Here is a 21,781-nt window from a genome sequence, read left to right as displayed (position 1 = left end):
TTACTGTTTGCAAAAATATACCATGTACTATGTATACCATGGTAAAATTTAACACACTGATTTAGTTCTGATTACGGTTAGTTATTTGTTTTGGAAATACACACACACATACACTCACTGTCATGGTGATGGTAAAATGAGATGGGGGTAAAAACATTATATTCAAAAAAAATGCTTTTATGCAATATTCAATGCTTTTGTATTTGCATGCAAAAGTTTTGCATTCCCCAGAGAATATTTGTGTTTGCTTGCAAAATGTAATGGTTTTACAAATCACAAAGTTTCTCTGAGGAGCACAATCATTTTGCAAGAGAACGCAATACTTGAATGCAAGCACATTGAAATATATATTTTTCCTCCAATCTCATTTTTTTTTTTTTATCACCATGTCCCTTTAGGGGTCTCTGAAGTGGGGCAGAATTCATAAAAGGATTCAGGCTCAGGCACTTTCTCGTCTATTGCCATCTGGAGATACATTTTAAATCAAGATTGCAAAAGGTAGTCTATAAAGACTTGTTTTCAAAGTAAACCTTAAAAACCTTGAATTTATTTTTCTTATTGGAGAAAGCAATTATTTATGTATGTGTGTAACAAAATGTAGTGAGATTTATGATTTACAACCCGAATTCCGGAAAAGTTGGGACGTTTTTTAAATTTTAATAAAATGAAAACTAAAAGACTTTCAAATCACATGAGCCAATATTTTATTCACAATAGAACATAGTTAACATAGCAAATGTTTAAACTGAGAAAGTTTACAATTTTATGCACAAAATGAGCTCATTTCAATTTTGATTTCTGCTACAGGTCTCAAAATAGTTGGGACGGGGCATGTTTACCATGGTGTAGCATCTCCTTTTCTTTTCAAAACAGTTTGAAGACGTCCGGGCATTGAGGCTATGAGTTGCTGGAGTTTTGCTGTTGGAATTTGGTCCCATTCTTGCCTTATATAGATTTCCAGCTGCTGAAGAGTTCGTGGTCGTCTTTGACGTATTGTTCGTTTAACGATGCGCCAAATGTTCTCTATAGGTGAAAGATCTGGACTGCAGGCAGGCCAGGTTAGCACCCGGACTCTTCTACGACAAAGCCATGCTGTTGTTATAGCTGCAGTATGTGGTTTTGCATTGTCCTGCTGAAATAAACAAGGCCTTCCCTGAAATAGACGTTGTTTGGAGGGGTCCATATGTTGCTCTAAAACCTTTATATACCTTTCAGCATTCACAGAGCCTTCCAAAACATGCAAGCTGCCCATACCGTATGCACTTATGCACCCCCATACCATCAGAGATGCTGGCTTTTGAACTGAACGCTGATAACATGCTGGAAGGTCTCCCTCCTCTTTAGCCCGGAGGACACGGCGTCCGTGATTTCCAACAAGAATGTCAAATTTGGACTCGTCTGACCATAAAACACTATTCCACTTTGAAATAGTCCATTTTAAATGAGCCTTGGCCCACAGGACACGATGGCGCTTCTGGACCATGTTCACATATGGCTTCCTTTTTGCATGATAGAGCTTTAGTTGGCATCTGCTGATGGCACGGCGGATTGTGTTTACCGACAGTGGTTTCTGAAAGTATTCCTGGGCCCATTTAGTAATGTCATTGACACAATCATGCCGATGAGTGATGCAGTGTCGTCGAGAGCCCGAAGACCACGGGCATCCAATAAAGGTCTCCGGCCTTGTCCCTTACGCACAGAGATTTCTCCAGTTTCTCTGAATCTTTTGATGATGTTATGCACTGTAGATGATGAGATTTGCAAAGCCTTTGCAATTTGACGTTGAGGAACATTGTTTTTAAAGTTTTCCACAATTTTTTTACGCAGTCTTTCACAGATTGGAGAGCCTCTGCGCATCTTTACTTCTGAGAGACTCTGCTTCTCTAAGACAAAGCTTTTATAGCTAATCATGTTACAGACCTGATATCAATTAACTTAATTAATCACTAGATGTTCTCCCAGCTGAATCTTTTCAAAACTGCTTGCTTTTTTAGCCATTTGTTGCCCCCGTGCCAACTTTTTTGAGACCTGTAGCAGGCATTAAATTTTAAATGAGCTAATTAAGTGGATAAAAGTGTAAAATTTCTCAGTTTAAACATTTGCTACGTTATCTATGTTCTATTGTGAATAAAATATTGGCTCATGTGATTTAAAATTCCTTTAGTTTTCATTTTATTAAAATTTAAAAAACGTCCCAACTTTTCCGGAATTCGGGTTGTACAAAGACACAAAAATCTTCATAGTCTTCAATTTTTTCTAATTTTGTTTCTCAGGTAAATGTATTTATTATATTGTTTACATAAGAATGGTTGAACGTTATCAGTCTTTTAATGCAAATCAAAAAAGTGAAACTAAAAACATAACAGCCTCTGGTCCAGCTGATGATATTGATGCTCCATGAGTTTCCACACATTTAGAATATATCAGTGGGATGCTGGCAGATGGGAGTTAGAGGGCAGAGTTTGGGAACTCCATGACCTTCAACGTTGTGAATGCTGGTTGTGCTCAACACATAACGCCTCTGTGTAATTGGGAGCCAGATGAAGGCGGTCTATGCAGTCTATGATGTGTTCATCAACTGCTGTTTGAGTTGAATCACACTTTTCATACTTCATTGAACCCAGTAATTAATGAATAGTGAAATGAACTTCTGTAAGGAGCAGGGCAGAAAGCATTGACTCAGCTGTGTCTTAGAAATGCTGGGCAGTTAAGATCTTGTTAAACATATTGGGCTTTGAGATGTACTTGAATATATTTCAGTATAAGCAGAATGTGAGGTCTGGAAATCAGTTCCCTGGTGACATTAGGGTTGATGTTGCATGATGTAAAAGTTTCAGTTCCTTCCTGAATTTTGCTTAAAGTAGGTCTATACCTGTACCTAAAGAAAGCTATCTGTAGCATTCAGTTAATCTGCAGTAGCTGTTGCAGTAGCACCATCCGGAATTATGCAATGTGAAATTGGCCCTGGTGAAATATCCACTATACTATAAAGAAAGATTCACATTTTTTACATATGTAAGCCTATTTCCAAGGTGAATAAATTAAATGTAAAATATAAATTCGCTATTGCAAGATAAAATTCAGAGAATAAAAGTCAAAATTCTGATATTAAATCTTGCATTTCTGAAAAGTGAAAAGCAAAGTCTAAATTGTGAGAGAGAGAAAAAAAAACTTGCAGTTACCCTTTTTATTTCTTTATTCCATGATGGAAACAGGTTTCCGTAGTTACAACATCTACCAGCAAGAGGCAATTATGCAAACCAATCCATTTGACCCCCTAAACTGTATAATTTTATGTCCTCATGACTGTAACTCATATACACAAGAGATTTCTGTAAATCCTCCAAGTGCACAGGTTAGCAACACATTGATTGTACATTCTGGGCTAGGATATCCAGTGTGATGATTTTTAGAGCACTTTGGTCTAATTAGAGGTATTTGAGCACAGGGTGACTGACTGAATGTTTAATGGAGCTAAAGGTCACATCCTCTGATGGAATCTTATCTTATAATACCTTACTGTATACTATAATTACAGGACTTCAGCTCTGAAACAGGGATAACCTTTCCTCAGAGAGCGCTTGATCCTTGTTCAGTTTTTTAAATATAAAACAAATCCAATGGAAATTCAATAACTCACTTAAAACGCACTGTAATGATAAAAGACTTCCTAGTCATCGGGAAGAAGGAGGCGGGAACCGGCGGACAATCAAACAAAGACTTTAATTACAAAATAAACACAAAACAGCGCACCAGCCCCTCACGGACGACTGGTGCGCACAAATAAAAACCAAAACACAACTAAAAGCCCAGGCCTGGTCCTCTCTCGTCCTTCACTGTCGTCGCTACAGTTTTATATCCTTCCATCTCCTCTGTGGGACTCAAGACCGGTGGTTGGTCGCAGGTGTAGCGGATTTCCCAATCACTCCACCGGCCTCACTCGTGTTCCCACATCCCTCGGCCCCGCCCCACTCGTCACACGCACATTGGACACTCTTGATCTATAATATGAAACTCATTCAAGATGTTGACAGATTTAGGGTGCTTCTCAATATCCCTACTCGTCTCCTCGCTCCTCCGTCCTCCATCCTATGACCCGGAAACCGATCGAACACAGCCATCTTGAAGGACATCTCAATTCTCTAATTGCACCACGAGGAGACGAGGATCGAGGAGGGAGGAGGCTTCATGAGGAGAGATGAGCGAGGATACACAGGTGTATCCTATGCGGAAGTATTTTATCGACTTAACGTGACGCACGTATAAATTCTCCTCCCCCTTCACATCTGTTGTAACAATTTTTATTTATATTTTACCTTTTCACTTCAAATAAACCATGCATGTCATATATTTCAAACAGGGCATCTTGCTTTATTAATATTTATTATGAATGTCTTAATTAACAAACTTTAACAACATAAGGGCAGCTCCCTTTAATTACAGCTGATGACACTTTGAAGTAACGCTGAAGGGAGCGAGGATAAATCATTTCACTTGATTCAAGTCCTCCATCCTCACGTCTTTTCCTTGCGTCCTTCCCTCGCATCCTGAAAGGGTGGAGCTAAGACACGAGGAAAGGAAGCGAGGAAAGGAAACGAGGATGCACAAATATTAATTGAGAAGCACCCTTAGTCAACAAGTGAACAGCAAGTTTCCTCCCTGCCAATATCCAAAACTACTTAGTTTTACACCACAAGGGAATCAGAGGTGAAGCAAAGCATGCATGCCAAGTGTTTAAATTGCTTGTATTCCTTTGAATGGATTGAAATCCAGCATTTTTATGTTAGCCAGATTTAATCTCTCAACACTGATCCTTTCAAACTGGTTTCACAATCACTGGTCACAGTGCAGGAATTTCATTTATTTTTTTACCAACTCATTTTGGTTGATGTATTAGTGAGCCACTTATAATCTATATAATGTTTTTTTTTTCCTCTCTGAAAGGATTGGTTTTTGTAGTGGGAATTTGGTGAAATTGCAATGTCTCAGTGGAGAGAAATGCTTTTTTTGAAATGCTAATAAATTAACTCATTTGCATATTTTTATTCTTCTATAGTCATTTGTTTGGCTTTTGGATAGCTACGCATTATGATTCTAGAAGCATATGCTACAAAAACGTGTTCTAAAAGTAAACCAAGTCATCAGTGCAATAGTCATAAACCCACTCAACAGGTGATTTACAAAAGCTAATATTATTTTCAATTATACCAAAAAAAAAAAAAAAATAATAATACTTTCATCTGCATCAAAGTGTTGAAGTAAAGACATCTCAAACCATCACAGCCCAAAAAAGAGCTGATGTTCACCGAGTTAGTGGCCCATTCACAAACTGATCTAATATGCTTAAGATAAGCTGAGAAGTGATAATGCAAGCTCTTGGTTTGAACATCTTGTCCTCTCAATCCCCATTTTTCACAATTTTGCATGCTATTTGGATGACAACCCCATTAAAAGAGAGCACTACACAGAACAGCACTTCAAAGGCACCCCTAAAGCTAGCTAGTGTTGTCTTGACAGATGTGATCATTATTAACTAATTTCTTCCTCATTAAAGCTGTTGGCTAATATATTCAAAAGTAACTGAGTAGTTTTCATATACACATGTATAAGCCACTGCTTCAATCCCACTGCAAATTTGAAAAGCTACAGAATATTAAAGCATAAGTTTTACAATATAAATTGCTTAATAATAATAATAATAATAATATTCATAATACATGTTTTATGTATTCTGTAGAGAGAGAGAGAGAGAATTATAATGTTTCAGAAGATTTCTGTCAAATTAATGCTGTTCTGTTGAATGTTCTTTTCATCAAATAATACTGTGAAATAATATATATATATATATACATAAAATTGTTAAATAGAAAAGAGGATTTCTTAAAGGCTTTTAACTGTTTTTGATTCAGTAAATGCAGCCTTGGTGAGCATAAAAAATAATTATATATATATATATATATACACACACACACACACACTGTATAGTATATAATATTTATTATATCACTTTTGGCATATAGAAATATGATATAAAGATATCTGAGCTAGATTTGATAGATTTGGGGGATACTGAAGACCACTGCTAGGCTCTACTATAATAAGTATAATAAAATAATCATCAAAGAAAGAACCTTTCCTGCTTTCACTCCTGCTGTGAAATCATGGTTTTCTGAGAAAGTGAAGGTGTAACTGTCTGAAAGTCTCATAATCTTTTATAGAATTTAATTGGTCTCTTCAGTTTTGTCGAGTTGGCTTTAGTTACACTCTAATAGTAAAAACCTTTATTAAATGCGCTGGAATGGACCACATACTGACCACTGCTTTATCTGAATACCTTAGTGGCAATGAATGAAAATTTGTTATTAAGAGAAAAATCAGTTTCCCTCAAGGAAGGCTTGTTATTTTTAATCATGGCATCATTAATATCCTGGCATGATAAGTTATGCATGCACTCTCCTTTGCTGTGTAGTTTAGTGAGAGAGGGGTATTCTTATGATTTTGATTTTGAATGTGGTTGATGAAATTTCTAACCATTTTGTTCTTTGTTGGTGTAAGTAAGTCTCTAATGATGGAGAAGTCTCAGTCTTGTTTGTCCACAAACTGCCTGTCATATGTCCACACAAAGATAGTCTATATAATTACTGTGATTCTGGTGACACCAAACAAAACTACAACGATAATTTCCAACAACTGCTAACATTTTGAAACTGCATTTGTACTCATTAGAAAGTAAACCTACAGCTTGCTCATAGTGGTTGTATTATGATAAAGATGCACTGCATGTTTTGCGGTTCAGACATCTTCCTGTTGTGTATATGGTGATACACTACATTACCAGTCAAAAGCTTAACATAATACAGAATTTTTTATGTGTTCACCAAAGCTGCATGTATTTGATCAAAAGATAAAAACACTAATATTGTTAAAAATTATTGCGATGTATAACAATTATAAAAAATAAAATAAAAAATTCTGAATACATTTTAAAAGGTAATGACAAAGCTTAATTTTCAACAGCCATTACTCAAGTCTTCATTCTTTAAGAATCATTTTAATATTTATCGATTATCAGTTTTTATTGGTGCTTAATAATTAATAATTATCATAAATGTTGAAAAAGTTTTTGTTGCTTAATACTTTTCTGGTAAAGTTCAAAAGTATTGATTTGAAATAGAAAACATCACTTTTGGTCAATTTTTTCAATAAAAGTATCATTATCATTTTTTAAAACGTTTAGAAGTTATAATGAAAAATGACTATAGTTAAAAAAAATTTAAAGTATTTTATTTGTATTTTTAAATCTTATTAACCACAACCATTTGAATGGTATAATGCGTCGCAGTTTTGATAAACATATTACGCAGCACAACTGTTTTAACATTGATAATATTAAGAAATGTTTCTTGAGCAGCAAATCAGCATATTAAAATGATTTCAGAAGGATCATGTGACACTGAAGACTGGAGTAATGATGCTGAAAATTCAGATTTTCCATCACAGGAGCAAATTGCATTTAAAAGATATTGAAATAGAAAACTGTTATTTTAAATTGTAATGATATACTCCATAAAATGTTTTCATCAAATAAATTCAGCCTTGTTGAACATAATTGACTAATTAAAACGATTCCATAGCTACTTATAGTGTACAGTGTGAGCTACACAGTCGGCATAAAATACATTATCAGTATTGCTGATGTCTCACAGCTTTCCTAACTACACTTTTGCGTTTCAGTGCTACAGATGTGAAGAGTGGCTGCTTCCCCGTAAGTGATTTAGCACTACACTGATGTCCAGGTGTTCATTACACTAACAATAGAGCAGATACGTCACCATGTGCTGTAGTCCACGCTGCATCTGTGACACTCATTACCAAGGCAGCCTGGATTGTTAATGCTCTTTTTGTTTAAGGCAACACTGGGCTGGATTTTAAATACAGATTAAATAAATTAGAGAAAGGCAAAGGCTGATTTATATGTGTGTGTTCAGAGGATCCTTGCTTTCTGATGTTTTGAGCCAGTGATTTCACTATTACCTTGCAACAAAACAATTTACATACACAATACACTGTGCAGGCCAACAAATTCCAAAAGTATTCCAGAGTCACAAACTCCTTGAGGCGTCCACAGAAACAGAGCAACATAACAGATTGCTCAGACCATTGTTGTTTTCTCACTCTGAGATATTAGTATGCAGAACATGCACATATAGAGGTGGAAGCAGGTGAAAGTGCTACAAATAGAAAAATACACCACTGTGGCGGGCTTAAGCAAGCTGCTCACGATGACCCCTGTCCGTGGTGACACATTGACAGTCATTTTTCAAAAACAGAGTGACACAACAAAGCTTGAAAATAATCTTTGTGTACAAGCGGAGGACAGTATGAGAGACCGTTACTAACTTTCTGTGAAATTGATAGAGTTTGGAACAGAGAACGAAAGTAACATCTTAGACGAACGTTTGAGTGAAAAGCATTTTTCTAAAAGGATCTGACATGATTTCATGTTAACAATGCGATTCTGTGGAAGGTGGTTTTTAAAATGATAACGCTTCTCAGAGCACTGGGAAAAGTCCTCTTATGGATTCATTTCTTGTCCTAATTAAATAAAGCAAATTAAATAAAGTCTCTCACTGCAATATTCTCATTAGCGTAGATTCAAATGAGATTAATTCAATGCTGAGGCTGTAAACTTAATTCAGCGCACTCTCTGAAGAGTCTGTTTGCGTGAGAAGCAGAGGCGTGTTTTAGATGAATGTCTTATTTTATGTTTTATGGTTTGCGATGACTGCATTACTGTAATTTAAGCTTATGTAAAACTGGGGCCCAAGGGCAGTCACCATGACGTTGAGCTCCAATTACTCGAAGTCTTGAAGCCCATTGCTTCGCTTGCTGAAAACCTGACATTGACCTCAGGCAGTATGTAATTCAATTTTTATTGAAGCCATAAATTGATAGGGTAAGGTACTGGATGAAATTCCCTTTGCAGTTAATTAATTATAATTTTTACATTTGATTTTAAAGAACCTTTGCAAGTGTCAGTGTGTATTGCATATGTCTAAGCCTTAAAATAACTTGTTATTCTTGTAGACAAACTCTTTCTTTCATGCAGGCTTCCACCGTCAAAAAAACAAAAAAATATTTTTTTTTTCCTATCACAGGATAATGTGTTGTGACAGCACTTAAAAAATGAAAAAAATAAAAAGGTTCTTTATTTGAAGAAACTTCTGCACAAATTGATCTTTATAGCCTTATGAAAACTTCACACTGAAGAAAAAAAAAAACTCTTCTATGGCATCGCTGTTGAAACCTTTCAGAACCTTTATTTTATGGGATTTTTATTTATTATTCAGAAGTAAATGGAACTGTTCACTTCTCTCATAATTTACTCATCATTATGTCGTTACAAGCCTGTATGAATTCCTTTTTTCTGTGGAATATAAAAGAAGATATTTTGAGAAATTTTGCATTTTTGTTTTGCCCTACAACTGTTTAATTGTTATGATTCCGCAAAAAAAAAATAGTCCATGTACAAAACAATTGTGTTAACAACAAGAAAATCTGCAATTATATTACAAATTAATAATGTTAAAGTGCTCTGAGTTTTCACTTTAATTGATAATTAAGATCCAAAAATGGGGCAGTTGTGTTTGTATGAAACGTCAGAGTGCGAGGCCATGGAGTGATGCGAATTATGAAAGTAGCGCTGGTTTCATTTACAGTGAAGAGTGGACTCATACAGTGTTTCCATGGAGTCGACAGTGAAAGTTAGGAAATAGGTGAGAGAATAATTTAAGTGGTGAGAAGGTATTTTCCCCTCTAAAAACCTAATGATGTCCTTTTATACTGTAGGCCTAGTGCTTCTGCTGTGAGACAGAGAAAAAGAAGAAAAACTCTCAATGAGACTCCATGTCAAATCAGACACTGTGGTGCATTGGTTTTTTCCCCTGGTCTGCAGTGCCACAGATCATCTACACCCCCTCTGGATTTTGGTCGTGATAGATTTTCTCAATTTCTAAGAAATAGATTTCTGCCTCTTTATTATTCTCTGCCATTATTCAATCTTACAGATCTCCGAGTTGAAAATGCATTGCACTGTACCGTGTCTTAAAATAAGTTCAGTAGGGATTCATGCTTTTTAAGGAATTCTCTGAAAGCACTTTTATCAGCAGGACTCTATTTGCCTTTCTTCTGTCCCTAATCTCTCAACTTTGAGAGGCAATTACCAGACAAAACAAACAGTCCTTTTTAATTTAAGAAGAGCATACTGAGAAGCACAACTCTCCTGCACATATTGTCATAAGGAGCCCCAGAAGAACACAGGCGCGATCAAATGTAGGCTACAACACTGAGGGAGGTAAGAGACACCCGTAGCACCTTTGTTTTCAGATGTTGCTTCCAGGGACCACTTTACAAATGTCAGCCCCGAGGCCAAAACATATGACAGGACTTGGTCTTTGTATGTGTGGAATGAGTCTATTGGATGTTTTTTTTTTTTTCTGGGAGTCATATTTTAAGATCATGATCTTATAGAAAAAAGCTGTCACTGCCGTTAAACGTGTCGTTTAACACTACAGTTCATCGTGATAGAAGTCACTTACCCACAATGTTTTTAGTGGTAGCCTATTGTTTGTCATACGTAAAATAAAAGCACTGCACTTTTGTGGTAAACGAACTCATCGTAGAAATATTTCTGCAGTTGTCAGTTTATAAAATGCCCATGAGTATGTCGACACAGGGTTATAGTTAACTAAAACCATATAAAACATTTTTATTACTTAAAATTAAATGTTAACTAAAATTATATATATACTTAAGGCTAACCCATTACAACATTTCTTGTTTATTTGAACTTAATGTACTAAAATAACTAAAAAATAAAATAAAAACTGTAACTAAAATTTAATTTTTTGTGTAACAAAAAACAATGTGTTGCATCCTGAACTATCATGATGGCAGTTCCTACTTTAAGAAAGTCTAGATTTGTCTGTGCTGTTACTGTATGTGTTTTGAAATATCCCAAAAGGTTAATTATTTTAATAAGTATGCCTTACCAATGAAAAAGGTCTACCGTACTTGAGTCAACTGCAGTAACACTATATGAAGTACAGAGGGAGACAAAGACCGTTGTTGACAATACAACACGCCCCCTTTGTTCATTAACAGAATTACGTTCATTATGTAACTCTAGAATATTTGTTCACATGTGATCATGCATGCCAGCTAAATTACTTTAGGATACACGATTATTGTTTTTAGGACAATTATTATTTGCATGTAATAGGCCTACATGCATCCTAATGCAATTTTGTAAAGTACATCCTATACTATGTGCACACTATATAATTACATACATGCATTGAAAATCTCTCTCTCTCTCTCTCTCTCTCTCTCTCTATATATATATATATATATATGGGGTGGGAGGTGGTGGGGGCTTTTGTAATGAGCACTGGCAGTCAGACATTTTTTGAAATGCATCACCTAGTTTAATATAGTGTACATGACAAGCTTTGACGTGATGAGCAGCTCCATTATAACAGTGCAGAGCAAGCGCAATATGTATAAATTCATATCACCAAAAGTGAAAAAAGGAAATGCAAACAAAGTTTTATATTACATCTGAAGAAATTGTTACTACTTCCAACCAACTATTCACAGTCAATCCGCAAATGTTTAAGGTATACAGATGCTGCTAAACATCACTGAACATTAACATCATGTTGCAATGTGGCCTCAGTACAAACTGCCATTGTTGGAATAATGTATGTACTTCAATCTAGTGCTAGTATTAATCCCAAGAACTGGCTTTAATGCTGCAAGATCAATCAGAACTGAATGCAATGACCAGTTTAAACACAAATGACAACGTGTTCAATTAAGCTGCTGTATGCAACATTTCCTCATTACAGATGTTTACCTGCCACCGTTTCTCTGATTATTCATTACAAAGTGGCAAAGCTTAGTGACTTGAAGGTTTCTTTTAAAATTAAAAGCAATAAATAAATAAAAAATATTATGATTCATTTTATAGAAAATATGATGATAAAAACCAAGTCTAATTGGAATCTAGGCTTATCTTCAACAATTTCTATCAAAAGAGTAAGAACAGCATATGCCAAAGAGGGAAAGGCTGACATGCATTCTGACAGTAATGACTGACGTTTGGATTAGAAAAGTGCATGTATAGGGAGTATGATAGCTCTTCAGCTCCGAGCTACTGTATTTGTGTCTCTACTAAGGCAAAAGTCGAGATCAGACACATAGAGATCCTCATCAGTCTGACATTAGACGTTTGTTACTGCTGACCTCCATTGAGACAGTGGGAGATAATGAACCAGTTGAGAGTTTCTTCCACACATCACATTATCAAGACAAGAGGGATTTGATTTAGCAGGTTTCCTGGTTTCTCAGAGCAGCTCCAGGAGTGTCAGAACAAGATCAGTGCCAGTTCTCCATTTTAAACCGGTTGCTATTCAGAATCATCAGTACCTGAAAAAGAAAGCAATGTGCAGATTTGGCTAGTTTGGATATATTGTATTAATATATGTGTGTGTGCATATATATATATATATAGAGAGAGAGTTTTTTTTTAAATTGGATGTTTCGGTTTTCATCCAAAAAAAAAAAAAAAACACAAATACAAATACATATACATATATATGTACAGTGCACACATGTATGCATTTAAGTTATACATATCTATTTATACATAAATCTTTTAAGAAATATGCCAAATGAATACATTTAAAAATAAATATTAATATGAAAATAAAATGTTGGAATAAAAATTGCAGTCATGTTCCATGTTAATAAATAATGTGGAAAGTTAATCATGTGGAATAATGTTCACTTATTTGATTATATATATATATTATATATTATATAATTACAATTAGTAGTAGAACACGTTTTTTGTAATTAATAAACATCTTCACTTCCACAAATAATGTTGTGTTTCTAAAAAATTCAACACTATTTTCCATCGGAAGTTACATAACCCCCACCAACAACAAAAAGTCCTCCTCAAATTACAAATCACTCCAGTTCTGGTAAACATATCAGATGTCACCGCAGGAAGCTGCATAGAAATAAAATAATAATAATAATAATAATAATAATAAAAAACAAGCAGGGCAATTTAGAATAAATGGATCCATGTCAAATCACATTTTTTCAAATCACAATTCTCATATTTCAAATGACTTTAAACAAAGCAAAATCATTGATCAAGAATTTTACAAAGAGAACAAGCCCTGACCTTAGCATTACCGCTGCTGTACTTTACCTCTTATTAAATTATCTTGAGAGATCAGCTGATGTTAGTAATTGCTGGACAGATATGGCAATGAACAGAGTAGTGGATGGGAATGAAGATCCAGTAATGTTAAGAGAGGATGTGGACAAGAAATGAGAGAAACAGACAGCGATGGTGGAAGGGCTCTAGTCAGCTACTTGGGATGAGCGGAGAAATGTTGATGTTTCTAACTGAGAGGTAAATTGAAAAATACCGTTATATGGTGTGAAACTTTTATTCCATTACAGCAGGGCCTGGGTTTTCTTTATTTTCAGAGGGAATGGCTAAGTAGTCTGTCCTGTAGACACATGGGTACAAAAGAAAAAGGCAAAACCTAAGAGTTGAGGGTGCACTGTTGCACCAACTTAGTCAGGAATAATTTACCTGAAAAAAAAGTATTATATATATATATATATATATATTAGTGGTGGGCATAGATTAATTTTTTTTCATCTAGATTAATCTCACTGTAATCTTGGAATTAATCTAGATTAATCTGTATTAAAATGGCTCATTTGAATTCTGCCAAAAGCCATTCAGAATATGTGTGCTACCTAAATAAAATGATGACTAAAAGTAAGTATTTGAGAAGGGGTTTCTCAAGCCAGGTGGTGCATTAGACCAGGGGCTCATCTCCTGTTTCCAAAATGCATCACAAACTGCTTGAGAAAGCTGTAAACTAATTCCACATTGCACAAGGTGCAAACAACCTTACGCCTGTTTCACACATAATCCATCTGCAGTGCGTATGCGTTTCGTATCTTTCTACGCACCCATGTTAACGGATTCCAGCGTTCACGCGGTTGTGGTCTGTCAGTGCGTTCCAGGAGCGGTGCGTCTGCAGCAGTGCAGCGATCGTTTATGTCCCGAGTAGCGGACTGCAAACGCGTCCTGTGTGAAAGTTCAATGAGTATGAGTCCGTGCTGCTTCTTCACCACATACGAAACGCACACGGACTGATTACGTCCTGCAGACGGAATATGTGTGAAACAGGCGTGCGTCTTGTCAAGGTTTCCATTGGGAAGCTTCTTAAAAAAAAATCCCTTAAGCAAACCCGACGGCTTCAGCTGCATCCATGTTAGCACGTCACGTTTGATGTGGTAATTTCACAGTAGGCATACACACAGGTTCGAAGACTCGTTCTCGCCCCCTACAGTGCAATTCGGTTAGGTATACTGTACATCCGCGCTAAAATATCAAGGTGAAAGTCATCATAGCTCGCCTAGTATAGACCCAGCTCTCAACCCAACTTTGAGAATAGATTAACAGCGATATCTTTTTTATCACCCGATAAGAGTCTCCCATTAACGCAGCACATTAACGCCGATAACGGCCCACCACTAATATATATATATATATATATGTGTGTGTCTGTGTTTGTGTGTGTTACTCATCATCATGTCATTCTTTTTTTCAGTAGTGTTTGTGTGTGTGTGTGTGTGTGTGTGTGTGTGTGTGTGTGTTTGTGTTACTTATCATCACATCATTCTTTTTTCAGTGGTGTGTGTGTGTGTGTGTGTGTGTTACTCATCATCACATCATTCTTTTTTCAGTGGTGTTTGTGTGTGTGTGTGTGTGTGTGTTTGTGTGTGTGTGTGTGTGTGTGTGTGTGTGTGTGTGTTACTCATCATCACATCATTCTTTTTTCGGTGGTGTTTGTGTGTGTGTGTGTGTGTGTCTGTCTGTGTTACTCATCATCACATCATTCTTTTTTCAGTGGTTTGTGCGTGTGTGTGTGTGTGTGTGTGTGTGTGTCCATGCGTGTGTGTGTGTGTGTGTGTGTGTTACTCATCATCATGTCATTCTTTTTTTCAGTGTCATATAACAACAGTTCATAGTGATCAAGGGATCAAAAATAAACAAAAGACCCTTAACAATGATAAAAACAACAACAAAAACTACAATTTAAGTGCAAATGTATTACCTAATAGTCACTAGTATGTGGTCATTGAATGTCAAGCTGTGTAATGAATCTTACAAGGTTTTTTTTTTTTTTCTTTTTTTCCATACAGGTATGGAATGTCATGATGGCAAGTAACAATGACAATTTATTTTTTTGGCTGACTTATTTCTATAATACTCAGTGACTCTGGGCCCTATAATACACCCGGTGCAATGCGACGCAAGTGTGTTTGCTAGTTTCAGTCCGGCGCCGTTCGCATTTTTTCCTCCAGCCCCACGTCGTTTAATTAGCAAATGCATTTGCGCGCATTTGTGCGCCCATGGGCGTGCTGGTCTAAAAAAAGAGGTGTGTTCAGGTGCAGTGCTGGCGCATTGCTATTTTAAGGAGCTGAAAATAGACTGCGACATAGACCAACTCAAACCTGGTCTAAAGTCTAAAGTCAATGGCGCAATATTTTTTTGTTATTTAAAGATCGCCTCGGTAGAAAATGCCAAGGTGATGGTAGAAAATGACTACTCATTCCAAAAATGTGCCCCGGCGCACGGACCGTTTTTCCGTCGTTAAAATAGCAAAAGTGGATTTGGACACGCCCTGAGTGTACCTGTGCCGTGCGCTTTACACTTTGCATTTAGATCGTTAAAATAGGGCCCTCTGACTGAATATCCAAGGGTCCTTTTTGCTGGCAGAGTGAGGACAGAAATATCATTATATATTCAAATGACTGACAAACAAATCAACAAGAAATGACAAAGTAAACTTTGGTAAAGAAAGAGTGGGAAAAAAGAGGGTTAAATAGCCCAATGCTGTGTCAGATAAGAGATCAATGAGTATCAGTTTGGATTCTGATTACAACAGGTAAGGCTGACGGGCCACCACTTTATTTTCCATACACTCTGCATGACAGATGGGACTGAGTCGCACTAATGCATGCTTTTAAAGCACTTACACACACATTACCCGTATGTGTGTGTGTATGGCTGCGTTTGTGTTTCATGATAGTCTATTGTGCCTCCAAACAATCAGTAGTCTCCAGAATACAGCGTTTGTCACGGCTTACGCTGCTGGAAGGAACACGAAGCCGAGGGATAAACGAAACAAGGATTTATTAACTCAAACATAGGCATGGTAAGTAGCAAAATAACAGGTGGCAAGAGGCAAGTGGCAAGTAACAGGTGACAAGTGGACAAGTAGACAAGTTGACACGTAGACGAGTAACGAGTAGACGAGTAGACCCGACAAAACAGAACAGAAAGGACAAGGCTTAAGTACAAACGATAATTGGGAAAACACAGGTGGATGGCATGACTAAATTAACCGGGACATGGAACACATGGGGAAATAGAATAGACACACCTGGGAACTAATCAAACCGAACACGGAAGACAGAAACTGGGTCACAGGGGCAAAAAACACACAAAATGAGTCCAGGTGTGTGACAGTACTCCCCCCTCCTGGTAGGTGCGTCCTCGCACCGTAGAAACAACAAAGGGAGGCGTGGGTGGGAACTTGGGAGGAGGTTCCGGTGGAGGACAGCCTCCCAGGAGGGGGCCAGCAGACAGGGACCACAGAGGAAGGAGCCAGGGAGGAGATGACGGAGGGAGGAGCCAAGGAGGAGACAGGAAGGATCTGAAGCAGGAGGTACCCAGCAGGACCCAGGCCACAGCCATAACGGCCCAAGGTGGGGCCGACGGAGGAAGGAGCCATGGAGGAGGAATGGTCACCGACTCCAGGGACTCGACCCACGGCAACGGAGCAAGTGGAGGAGGAGCCCGAGGCGGAGACGGAGAGCCGAAGAGCCAGGGTGACGGGGAGGAGCCGGAGGTCCTAGGCGGAGCTGATGGCTCTGGTGACTGACGCGGCGATGTGGATCCGGAAGGCCGCGGTGAGGCCAGAGTGACCGAGGACTGAGGTGTAGCCGAGGGGATGAAGGAGCCTGACGGAGCCGGAGGGACGGAGGGATGAGGCGAAGCCGGAGGAGTGGAGTCCCGAGGCATAGGATGGACGACGCCAGACCAAGGCGGAGCCGGAGGGACGAGGGAGCCAGGCAGAGCCTGCGGACTGCCGGGCCACGGCGGAGAGGAAGGAGCTAGGAGCCATGGTGGAGCCGACGGTTCAACGGGCCGAGGCGGAGTCCAGGCCTCAGAGGCTGGAGGCGGAGGTGAGGGAGACGCTGACCAAGGCGTCGCTGGAGGATGGCGGTCCCGCTGAGCTTGCACCACAATGATGGTAGGCTGAGGGCGAGCAGAGGGGCAGCCAGACGACAGCGGAGGAGGAGGCAGGAGTGGGTGGGAGGGTGGGAATTTTGGAGGAGCAGGCATTGGAGTAAGTTCTGGGGCTGGAGCCCGTCCTGGGCTTAACGGAGGATCAGGAGCCCGTCCTGGGCTTAACGGAGGATCAGGAGCCCGTCCTGGGCTTAACGGGGGTTCAGGAGCCCGTCCTGGGCTTAACGGGGGTTCAGGAGCCCGTCCTCGGCTTAACGGGGGATCAGGAGCCCGTCCTGGGCTTAAAGGAGGATCAGGAGCCCGTCCTGGGCTTAACGGAAGATCAGGAGCCCGTCCTGGGCTTAACGGAAGATCAGGAGCCCGTCCTGGGCTTAACGGAAGATCAGGAGCCCGTCCTGGGCTTAACGGAGGATCAGGAGCCCGTCCTGGGCTTAACGGAGGATCAGGAGCCCGTCCTCGGCTTAACGGGGAATCAGGAGCCCGTCCTGGGCTTAAAGGAGGATCAGGAGCCCGTCCTGGGCTTAACGGAAGATCAGGAGCCCTTCCTGGGCTTAACGGGGGTTCAGGAGCCCGTCCTGGGCTTAACGGGGGTTCAGGAGCCCGTCCTGGGCTTAAAGGAGGATCAGGAGCCCGTCCTGGGCTTAACGGGGGTTCAGGAGCCCGTCCTGGGCTTAACGGGGGTTCAGAAGCCCTTCCTGGGCTTAAAGGAGGATCAGGAGCCCGTCCTGGGCTTAACGGGGGAACAGGAGCCCGTCCTGGGCTTAACGGAGGATCAGGAGCCCGTCCTGGGCTTAAAGGAGGATCAGGAGCCCGTCCTGGGCTTAACGGGGGAACAGGAGCCCGTCCTGGGCTTAACGGGGGAACAGGAGCCCGTCCTGGGCTTAACGGGGGAACAGGAGCCCTTCCTGGGCTTAACAGAAGATCAGGAGCCCGTCCTGGGCTTACAGGAGGATCTGGCATAGGTGCATTGGAAACCCCCTCATTTTGACCCATTTGGCGCTCCACATTATGCTCCCTCGTGGTGGGCAGTGTCGCCGGCTCTCGCACCTGGTCTGACGGGTTGCTCTCTGGCTCTCCGTCATCGGTGGGCTCGGGCTTATGCCTCGTACCGTGGGGAGATTGTAGGCTGGGCTCTGGGTCCAGAGTGGACCTGGCGAGATCCTCCATTGGGCCGACCGTGAGAGGTGACCCATTTCTCACCAGATTCCACTCTATAAAGGCGGCGAAATCCTCCCGAGGACCATCTTCGGGCGACAACGCTCTGCACCTGGAGTTCAGGCTGGCGTGATAAAAGGTGCAGAGCGCGTGGTCCGGGTAGCTGGTGGCATTAGCTATCCAGAGAAACCGTCTGGTATGGTCCTCGAGAGACAGTCCCTCCTGCTCCAGCAGGAGGAGGAGGTATTCGGGGCGATAGAGGGGATCCATGACACACTACGGAAAGAAAAAGACAGTGAAAAAACGGAAAAAAAACGGAGGGAAAACACGCAGTTTATAACTTTTTAGGTCGGGTCTTCTGTCACGGCTTACGCTGCTGGAAGGAACACGAAGCCGAGGGATAAACGAAACAAGGATTTATTAACTCAAACATAGGCATGGTAAGTAGCAAAATAACAGGTGGCAAGAGGCAAGTGGCAAGTAACAGGTGACAAGTAGACAAGTAGACAAGTAGACACGTAGACAAGTAGACACGTAGACACGTTGACACGTAGACACGTAGACACGTTGACACGTAGACACGTTGACACGTAGACACGTAGACACGTAGACACGTAGACACGTAGACACGTAGACACGTAGACACGTAGACACGTAGACACGTAGACACGTAGACACGTTGACACGTTGACACGTTGACACGTAGACACGTAGACACGTAGACACGTAGACACGTAGACACGTAGACACGTAGACACGTAGACACGTAGACACGTAGACACGTAGACACGTAGACACGTAGACACGTAGACACGTAGACACGTAGACGAGTAGACCCGACAAAACAGAACAGAAAGGACAAGGCTTAAGTACAAACGATAATTGGGAAAACACAGGTGGATGGCATGACTAAATTAACCGGGACATGGAACACATGGGGAAATAGAATAGACACACCTGGGAACTAATCAAACCGAACACGGAAGACAGAAACTGGGTCACAGGGGCAAAAAACACACAAAATGAGTCCAGGTGTGTGACAGCGTTAAATTCATCACTAATGATTGAAACTTTAAGTTAGCCGATAATGATTGAATGTCTGAGTAAGAATATGTTTTATCTACCTGTCAAACAGGCAGTACATAAGCCTACACTTTGATTAACCTCGAAGTAGACTGAATAAAAATAAATATGGATAAGTGAAATCCATTTGACGGATGTAGGAATAGTTCACCGAAAAATTCACATTTGAAAATATATTCTCCTTCAGGCCACTCAAGGTGAGCTTGTATCTTCATCAGAACACTTTTTTTGAGAATTTAAATTTAAATATTAACTTTTTTGCAGTGAATGGGTGCCCAAAACATCACAACTGATAAAAACATCACAATATCCAGATGACTCCAGCCCATCAATTAACATCTCGTGACGTGAAAAGCTGTGTGTTTGTGAGCAACAAACATCAAGATGTTTTAACTTAAAACCATTGTTTCTATCTAAAATATATCATCCTTTATCCATAATATTGATTTCTCCAGTGAATAAGTCATCTCGCGTTTGAATCAGGAGAGAAATATGTTCAAGTGAAAACAAATATGTCACTGGATTTTAATGTGAGAGGACAAAAGAAGATGCACTTTCTTACTGGAGGACGAATTGTAATGGATTTTGGACTGGTAATCTGACCGTAAGTGACAGTTTAATGTTAAATCGCCTTAATAATGGATTTGTTTCATACAAAAACATAGCTTTTCACTTCATAAGAATTGTTATCACATTGATGTGCTGGATTCATGTGCATTATTCATTGGTGAGCAAGTGATATAAAGTTACATTTCTCCAAATCTGTTCTGTTGATGAAACAAACTCATGTATTTCCTGTATGGCCTGAGATTGAGTATATTTTTAGCAAATTTAAATTTTTGGGTCAACTATTACTTTAATTGGACCACTTAAACTTGCGAAAGTAAGACTGTAACTGGAGACACATGGTAATTTAATACTCACGCAGTGTCCTGCGTCTGCTCCTCAGATTTGGAGATCTTCCTGTAGCAGTAGATCATCTCCATCAGCAACCAGAATGTGAGGAACACCAGCAGCACATACATCATGATCTCTGAGTACAACGCCGTGGTGTCTTCACTCGCTGAGAAAATGAAAATATGCGATCAGATGGAATTTTATACAACTAATTAAGCAATCAATGGAAGTCTGTTAAGACTGATATACTGTGCCACTTAGGATGTTTTTTTGATGAATTCATCCAGAAAGTAACTCAAGTGAAAATGAGGACAAAAGTGCAGAATGCATGAGTGGAAAAGTCAAAATATAGCTGCACTGATGTAATGCACTAGGAGAGTTATTAAAGCTATTTCAGGTCATCAGGAACTATAACCAAGTGCAACTATAAGTAACCTCAGAGATGTCATGCTTTGCATCCAGGTGGTACATTTATGAGTGAGTGGCTTCATATACTGTAAAAAAATGTAACCCCTTTTTTCTGAGGATTTATTTTTTCTTTTTTATTGTTATATGTATAAAAACAAGGTATGCATAGAAGTTCTGTGATAATCAGAATGAATCAACTGCTGGCAAGAATTCATATGAATCATTTTTATCATATGAATAATTTTTATTTAAGCTGATTTTTATTAAAGGGATAGTTTGCCCTAGAATGAAATATCAGTCATCATTTACTCACCCTCTTGTCTTTCCGAATCTGTATGACCTTCTTTTTTTGGAACATTAAAAAATAAATAAATAAGAATGTTGGTAACCAAACAATTTTCAGTTCCTTTTTACTTCAGCTGTATCCATGCATTGGAAGTAAATGGGAACCAGAACTGTTTGGTTTCCAACATACATCAAAATATCTTCTTTTGTTTTCTTAAGAAGGAAGACATGTCTGGAAAGACATGAGGATAAGTTAATGATGACTACATTTTTGGGTGAACTATCACTTTAAGTTAATTCATTTAGGTGTTCATTGGGTAGAAATGGATAAATAATTTTTTCTGTCTGAACCTTAGAAGACAAATTATGGCAAATCATTAGCATGCAAACACAAAACCACACAATGAAACAAACATGCTCTGAAACTGTACTTCATTTTAACTTTCCCTTGGAGGACAATGAGACTCAAAGGTCATATGACTGACTGAAAGACTGTATACATCAACAAGAGTGCAGAGCATGTGACATTTAATA

The 21,781-nt window shown here is 39.2% G+C and overlaps 1 protein-coding gene across 4 annotated transcripts in view; it reads right to left on the bottom strand.

Moving 5' to 3' along the window:
• Positions 1-11,562: 11,562 nt before the first annotated feature.
• LOC132122766 (sodium channel subunit beta-3-like) overlaps positions 11,563-21,781 on the bottom strand; it is a 12,878-nt gene continuing 2,659 nt past the window's right edge. The window contains exons 4-6 of one of the 4 annotated variants that reach the window (XM_059533149.1): positions 20,582-20,720; positions 13,509-13,592; positions 11,563-12,489 (exon numbers count right to left, since the gene is read on the bottom strand). In XM_059533149.1, the coding sequence (XP_059389132.1) occupies positions 13,529-13,592; positions 20,582-20,720 (203 nt within the window). In that variant the 3' untranslated portion in view covers positions 11,563-12,489; positions 13,509-13,528. Of the gene's footprint in view, positions 12,490-12,693; positions 13,079-13,508; positions 13,593-20,581 lie in introns of those variants that run through there. The other 3 variants (XM_059533150.1, XM_059533151.1, XM_059533152.1) reach the window with 3 other exon arrangements.

The sequence above is a fragment of the Carassius carassius genome, chromosome 41, assembly GCF_963082965.1.
Source record: "Carassius carassius chromosome 41, fCarCar2.1, whole genome shotgun sequence".
NCBI classification, from domain to species: Eukaryota; Metazoa; Chordata; class Actinopteri; order Cypriniformes; family Cyprinidae; genus Carassius; species Carassius carassius.
Note: the sequence above shows the minus strand (reverse complement) of the source record. Positions and strands in the feature narration are given on the sequence as shown.